General features: G+C 39.9%; 1 protein-coding gene across 4 annotated transcripts in view; it reads left to right on the forward strand.

Moving 5' to 3' along the window:
- Positions 1-121: 121 nt before the first annotated feature.
- LOC106867800 ((Lyso)-N-acylphosphatidylethanolamine lipase) overlaps positions 122-8,613 on the forward strand; it is a 14,099-nt gene continuing 5,607 nt past the window's right edge. The window contains exons 1-2 of one of the 4 annotated variants that reach the window (XM_014912796.3): positions 307-878; positions 7,607-7,735. Coding sequence is in view for 2 of the 4 variants with exons in the window: in XM_014912794.3 (XP_014768280.1) it covers positions 3,350-3,366; positions 7,607-7,735 (146 nt within the window). In the remaining 2 variants the exon portion in view is untranslated. Of the gene's footprint in view, positions 879-2,679; positions 3,367-7,606; positions 7,736-8,613 lie in introns of those variants that run through there. The other 3 variants (XM_014912794.3, XM_014912797.3, XM_014912795.3) reach the window with 3 other exon arrangements.

Here is an 8,613-nt window from a genome sequence, read left to right on the forward strand (position 1 = left end):
CACTCACAAGGCTTTGAATAAATTCTAAATAATAACATAACTCCAAATTTAATGAATAAAAATTTTTCCAAAACCCCAGATGGATAGATAGATAGATAGATAGATAGACAGACAGACAGTCAGACAGACAGACAGATACATACATACATACATACATAGCTAGACAGACAGACAGGCAAACAAACAGTTAGCTGGCTAGCTAGCTAGATAGATAGACAGACAGTTAACTAGCTTGATAGATATACAGACAATCAGCTAGCTAGCAAGGCAGACAGGCAGGCAGGCAGACAAACAGAGAGATAGAGAGATAATCAGCTAGCTACCAAGATAGACAGGCAGGTAGCGAGACAGACAGATAGATAGATAGATAAATAGATAGATAGATAGATAAATAGATAGATAAATATCTATCGATAGATAAATAGATAGATAGGTAGATAGATAGATAGATAGATAGATAGATAGATAGATACACACACACACATACACAGGTAACAAACACACACATATGTCCACGTTTACAAGCAATTTCCCCTGGTCCAAATGCGAGTCGTCTTCACACACGCAAATACGTTGCTTTTAAGAGTTACCTCCCCTGTATTATCTCTTTTCGACTCCCGAATCTCTTTGACCTGTTCTGTCGTCTTCACTCTTCGCGAGGACGCTATCTTCGCGTAAATATTAACCTTCAACAAAAGCTGACCGCTTTCAAAATACACCACCCCTCCCAGCAGAACAAGCCTGAAACCAAATATACTTCCGATATGCCTTGACATCTATTCCACGCAAGGCGAATAAACTACAGGTCAATTCTCTTCCAGAAGACTTATGATCAAAAACAAAAGCACTCCAGCGTTGACCACCCCGTTTTTTTAAGGGTAAGTCGGATTATATGATCTTTCTATTGTGTTGTATCTTATTTAAGGTGAAATGGTGCGGTTTGAGGGATTTGGGGCTGCTATTTCTTCCATCGAGGATGGCTGTAGGTAAACCCGTTTGTTGGTACCTCTTGTACAGGACTGTTGCTTTTGTGTGTGTGTTTGTGTGTGTAAGTGCGTGTAATATGAGATTTGTGGCAAATAGACGGTTTATTAATAACTGCAGTTAAAACTTAAACATATATATATATATATATATATATATATATATATATATATATATATATATATATATATATATATATATATATATATATATAAACCTATTGTATGAGATGTATGTTTGTGTATATTTAGGTATGTGGTAGATATTTGTCTCTCAATACATACCTTACACATACACACACACACATGTATATGTGTCTGTGTATACATATATATTTACATGTGCGTAAATAATTTTATATGCACAACTGCATATATGTGTGTGTGTGTGTATACATATATATGTACGTGCATGCGCGCACACATCATCATCATCGTCATCATTTAATTGTCGTCTTCCTTGCTGGCATACGGAGAACTATTTGCCAGAAGCTGGCAAGTGAAAGGACTGCACCAGGCTCCCCTGTCTATTTTGGCATGGTTTTTTTTTAATGGTTGAATGCCCTTCTTAACGCCAACCACTCTACAGACTGGAGTTGGATGCCATTTCCGTGGCACCAGCAGCAGTGAGGTCACCAAGTAACTTGCAAGATGAAGATCCTTTGAGAGGGGAGCAGTATTGAAGGGGTCGTCTTTGTGCCAGGTGATGAGAGGCTAGAGGATGACAGAGGGACAAAAACAGGTGTCTTGTTGTAGAGAATGGTTACCCTAGGCAGAGGGAGAGAGAGAGAGAGAGAGGGAGGGAGGAGACGGTGAGAATGAGAGAGAACGAGTGGGAGAGAGCTACAGAGATGGTGATGATGTGCCAGAGCATTCTCTTGAAGTATGAAGATGTGGGTATAAATGGGATGGCAGAGGATGCATGAGTAGGGGATTCATGTGAATGCAAAATAGGAGAAGGGAGAATATAGTGACCCGTCTGGTAATTCACTCTAAAAATCTTTTGCCTTTTATCTTCTTTTATCTTTTACTTGTTTCAATCATAGGATTTTTATTTTTCTTTGAATGAATTCCTGTGACATCCTAATATGCTACAAAACCCTTTTTGGGGTCCGAAAAACGGGATGGAGTGAGGTAGAAGCCTCAGAAATTGCCTTTCATCCTTTCGGGGTCGATAAATTAAGTACCAGTTACGCACTGGGGTCGATGAAATTGACTTAATCCCTTTGTCTGTCCTTGTTTGTCCCCTCTGTGTTTAGCCCCTTGTGGGCAATAAAGAAATAAGAAACGTTAGCAGGCCGGGCGAAATGCTTAGCGGGATTTCGTCTGCCGCTACGTTCTGAGATCAAATTCCGCTGAGGTCGACTTTGCCTTTCATACTTTCGGAGTCGATTAAATAAGTACCAGTTACACACTGGGTCGATGTAATTGACTGACCCCCATCTCCAAAAATTTCGGGCCTTGTGCCTAGAAGAGAACAGAATAATTAATGCATTGCTTTGCCCAGAAATTTATAAAGCTGTTCAGACCACCCTTCGTCATACGTCGTACCTTTTCTTATATTTTTTTCCTTTCTCACAAACACATACTCTCTCACTCACATACACACACTTCTCTAACACACTCTCATACGCATTCTCTTACAAACTCGAGTCTCCCACATACGCACACACTCTCTCTCTCTCTCTCTTCCTCATTATCTTTCTCCCACTTCTTTAAGCTCACTCTTCTTGTCTATTTTCCCCATCTTTCTCAGCCTTCTTCTCCTTCATTACTCCTTATCAAACATTTTAAACTCCAAATGCCACTACTGTGACGTCATACAAACATGACACTCACCTCGGTTCATACACATACATATTACGTAACGTAGACGCAAACATTTTGTAGGACGGAGGCACAGACACACAACGAACTCAAACACAAAGACACGCTTCAGGCTCAGCCACACACACACACACACACACTTTCTCTGTCTGTCTGTCTCTCTCTCTCTCTCACACACACACACACACACATGCAAGTTATATATGATGTAATACGCAGACACGTACACTACACAAGTTAGTCTGCGAAACATCGCCACCACCACAACCACCACCCCCGCAGTAAACTTCACTATCATCACCACCGCCACAACCACCACCATCTCCACAGACGTATACAAACATTACATCACAAAATTGTGAGCCGCTATTAATTGAGTTGGCTACCTCACACACACACACACACACACACACACACACACACACACGCACGCACACGCATATATATATACGCATAAATATACATCGACGACGTAATACACACATTTCTCAACGTAGTTCACATCTATATGACATCTAATATACACACAGTCACACACAATGGAAGAATCGCACAGGTATGTGATGTATATAGATATTGTTTTTATTATAGAAAAAAAAAAAGGAAAGGGAAAAGAAACTTGCTTCCCCGATCGTGTGTACTTGGGTTCAGTCCCACTGCGTGACACCTTAGGCAAGTGTCTTTTATTATAGCCCCGGGCCGACCAGAGCCCTGTGACTGGATTCGGTAGATGGAACTGGAAAAAGACCGTTGTGTGTGTGTGTGTGCATGTGTGTATATATATATATATATAGATAGATAGATAGATAGATGTGTGTGTGTGTGTGTGTTTGTATACATTTCTCTGTGTGTCTTTATCTTTCTTCCTCATCGCTGCTTGACAACCGGTGTTGAGTTATTTTTTTGTTTTGTTTTGTTTTTGTTTTTTTTCTTACATACCCGTGACTTAGCGGTTCTGCAAGAAAAAAAAAAAAGGCCGATGGAATAAGTATCGGACTTTTCAAAAAATAAATACTGAGGTCGATTTTTTCGAGTTAAAAAAAAAAACCCTTGAAGGCGGTGCCCCAGCATGGCCGCCGTCTGACGACTGAAACTTAAGATAAATGTTACCGCCGTACGTGCACACACACACACACACACACACACACACACACACACACACACACACACACACACACATATATATATATATATATATATATATATATATATATATATATATATATATACACATTATATACATATATATACATATATATAATATACACACACACACATACATATATGTGTGTGTGTATGTATGTATTTATACGGTGGGGTGGGTGTTGATGCTGTTTTTCGGCGTGTGACCTACCATTTGTTTTCATCTGATAACCATGGTTGTGATGTTGATGATAATGATGGTGGTTATTATTAAGACGATGATGATGAAGATGCTAGTGAAGATGATAATGATAATGATGTTTCTCTTATTACACATCGATCGGCCTAAAGTATTCACCCTCGCATGCATGTATGCATGTATGTATGTATGTACGTACAACGAAAGGGAAAGACTACATGATGTCTAGGCAGTGTTTCGAACATTGCCGGCGTATATATACATATATATATATATATATATATATATATATATATATATATATGATTTATTTAGATGATATTGAATTTCGTTTTCCTTGCGCGTAACGTCTCATACCTGAAGTTCTCAATTACATTTAAACTCGAGCCGCACTTTATGTAATATATACATATTATATAATGCATAATTTAGTTTATTGTGTGTGTGTGTGCGAATCTCCCCACCATCACCGCGTGAAAACCGATGCTGGTTTGTTTACGCCTCCGCAACGTAGCGGTTCGGCGTAAGACGGACAGAATAAGTACCAGGCTTATGGGGTCGGTACATTCGACTAAACCGTTTAAGACCGTGCCCCAGCATGGCCGCGGTACAATAATGACTGAAACGAGTAAACGAGATATAGATAGATAGATAGAAAGATAGATAGATAGATAGATAGATAGATAGATAGATAGATAGATAGATAGATAGATAGATAGACAGACAGACAGACAGACAGACAGATAGATAGATAGATAGACAGACAGACAGACAGACAGACAGACAGACAGACAGACAGACAGACAGATAGACAGACAGACAGACAGACAGACAGACAGACAGATAGATAGATAGATAGACAGACAGACAGACAGACAGACAGACAGACAGACAGACAGATAGATAGATAGATAGATAGATAGATAGATAGATAGATACACACACACATATACAAACACATACACACGCACACACACACTTGGGCGTAGCCGGAATTTCAACGGATGAGGGGCGACGGGGGTTTCTCCGTCATTAAAATAAATGCCCTGCTCTCAACACGATGACATTTCAATTTTGTTTTAAACTTTGCTGTTTTTTGGCCTTTTTTTGTGTGTGTTCTTCTTGAGAAAGTTACGGCTAAATTTCCCACCCACGGCCAACCACTTCGCAAACTGGATTCTAAATCAACTAATTAACAATCGTTTCTAATTAAGGTAGCCAGTGTCCCTTATTAAACAAGGCCAAGGATTTCTGTTGGAGGGTATTGTCGGTCTTATAGTGCACCAGTATTTTAGATATTTGCCCGGTTCTGTCCGTTTTCTAAGACGTGCCAGGAGAATAACACTTTAAAATACCTCACAGACATGCGACCTAACTCGAAAAAAAAACGACGTAACATGGAAATAAAAATATTTAGAAACATTATTATTGTTATTATTGCCTCTGCCTGCCTTAATGAAGGCGGAGGTATTATTTCAGTCGTGTTTGTTTGTCCGTGGAAAAGATATCTTAAGAACCGCTGGATGGATTCGGATGATTAGGTTTTGGGATCAATCTCGGACCTGTTCTTTTACTTCGGGTTCATTTTTGGTATTCTCGTTTGAGAGCATTCGAGTTTATTCCAGATACTCTCATTTTAAAAATCATCTCCGGTTAATCGTTAAGAGTACATTGGTGTTGACTTGGCAGGGGTTTGCGCTCTCTGAGTGCTCTTGTTTGTTTTAATAAATGGTTTGTGCGCATTCACTTTTATTTTATTTGATATTTCCACTTCGATATTGGATTTTTAAGTCCGGGTTGTTCTTTTCTCCATTTTTTTTATGTCTTTAAATATACTTTCGGAGACCGACGCAGGTCGAATATATCAACCGGAATTGAGGTTTATCCCCCCCCCAGTAACTTATATAATAAAAAATGTGAAGTCGAAATAGATGTGCACGAAACGACGTAAGTTGAGGTGGGCTTGTCTATGAAGTGGTTTGACAAAATGTGTTTGTGTGTGTGTGTGTGTGCTTGTTTGAGTCATTGGATTGCAGCCATGCTGGGACACTTGTTGGACTGCTTTAGTCGAACGATACCTGGGAGCAAACAATTGTTGCTACTACTACTACTACTACTACTACTACTACTACTACTACTACTACTACAAGACAAAAACAAATGAGAAATCGAATGACACATTGAGCAAAATGTAATCCCAGATAGACATGTGTGAATAGAAATAGTGACACAGAAAGGAGCTGATAAGATTTGACAAAGAAACTCTGTGTGTGTGTGTGTGTGTGTGTGGTGTGTGTGTGTGGTGTGTGTGTGTGGTGTGTGTGTGTGTAAAACCAGTCTGTTGTTTACGGAGGTCATTTATTGTGTACAGATAAAAATAATAGTACTGGGATTTGTCCCATTTTCATCTTGGCCGGGGTGGGGTATGGTGGGCGGTGGGGGGACGAGGGTACTTTTTTTGATACGTCAAGATGTCTGGTTTGATGTACCCCAAATAGGAAACTTAGAAACAGCAGAAAGCTCTCACTAGAAAGCGTATTGTTTATCTCTTTGCTGTCCACAGGGGAGGGGCTAAACAGAGAGGGCACAAACAAGGACAGACAAAGGGATTAAGTCGATTACATTGACTCCAGTGCGTGACTGGTACTTATTTAATCAACCCCAAAAGGATGAAAGGCAAAGTCGACCTCAGCAGAATTTGAACTCAGAACGTAGCAGAAGACTCTTGGCCAAGATGCCTTTACAATGGAACTGAACCTAAAACCTCGTGGTCAGGAAGCAAGCTTCTTCACCACTCAGCCATACCTGTACCTACAGCCTACGAAAAGATCAATAGATAGCTATTGTTTCTGTGTTATATAAGTGATGGTCATGATTGGAAGCTGTTCAGTTCCATGCCAAAAAGATTTGTTTTTAACCCACAACACTGAAGACAAGCACTGGCCCAAGTGGAACCTTCCTATTGGTGACCCCCTGTCTAATCCCTATTCACACAGTTTGTTGGGTGTTTTTATTACAATTCACCTTTGTTGCATGGAACCAGGTCCCTTCTCTACCCTTCCATTCCCATTTGTTTTGTTTGTTTTGAGGTGATTTTTTTTGGTTTTGTTGTGTTTTTTGGTTTTTTTATTAATTATTTTTTTTAAATGTGCACTGATGGACTGATGTTTAGGCACAGCATCAGCCCTCTCAGCTTCACCAATCTACCCCCCCCCCCCAATCTCCACAAAGACACATACACACATATATGACAGGCTTCTTTCAGTTTCCATCTACCAATTCCACTTCCGAAGGTTTGGTTGGCCTGAGGCTTATAGTAGAAGATAAGCTGCCACGCCTATCATAATTTATGATGTTATGTTAACCAGGTAAACCAAGTCACCTGTCTTTTTCCGCTCTCAAATATACACTCTGTAAAGAAAAAAAATTGCCAAGATCACTGACTATTTTCCAGAAATGTCCAAGCTGTTGGCCGGAACAAACCTCCTGGGAGCCTCAAGGTTCATTCATTGTCCAGCCTGGTCATTAACTATTTGACTGTCCTTCTAACATCCTACTGGAATTCCTTTATTATCTGGCTCAGGTTTGTTCAACATTCTATACCCATATAAATATATATCTCTATACATTCTTCATGCATTTTTATTCCTCTGCCTTGGTCCTTTTGGCATGATACGCCTGCTTGCCCTCATTTTTGCATCTCCCTCTTACATTGTATTACTCCCCGTGTTATGTACTTATCAGTTGTTATTTCTTTAATTTTAATCCAATCCTTCTTCTCCCAAAGTATCAATCCTCCCTCTGGAATTAACTCCTTCCTTCTCGAATTAACTCCTTCCCTCTGGGATTAATTCCTGCCTTGACCATGTTCTGCCTTCACATCTTTTGTTTTTTATCTTTTACTTGTTTCAGTCATTAGACCGTGGCCATGCTGGGGCACCGCCTTGAATAATTTTTAGTCAAATGAATCAACCCCCAGAATGTTTTTCTTTTTTTCTTTCAAGCTTGGTACTTATTCTATTGGTCCCTTTTGCTGAACTGCTAAGTTACAAGGACATAAACACACCAACACCAGTTGTCAAACGGCGACAGGGGGACAAACACAGACGCAAAGACGTGTGCACACACACACACACACACATGTATATACACACACAATGGTATACTTTCAGTTTCTACCCAGCAGGCTTTAAGTTTGTGATGACAGGGTTAAAAGGACAGTCATTCTCAGTGTGACCTGTTTACAGCTGAGAGGACTGGAGCAACATGAAGTGAAGTATTTTGCTCAAGAACTCAACGTGCTGCTCAGTCCAGGAATTGAACCCACGATTGCTAGATCGTGAATGCAATACCCGAACCACAAGGCCACACGCACATTTTTATATACATATATATATATATATATAGATGATGGGCTTCTTTCAGTTTCCATCTACCAAATACATGCACAAAGCTACCCTT

The sequence above is a fragment of the Octopus bimaculoides genome, chromosome 27 (assembly GCF_046866305.1).
Source record: "Octopus bimaculoides isolate indiv1 chromosome 27, ASM4686630v1, whole genome shotgun sequence".
NCBI lineage: Eukaryota > Metazoa > Mollusca > Cephalopoda > Octopoda > Octopodidae > Octopus > Octopus bimaculoides.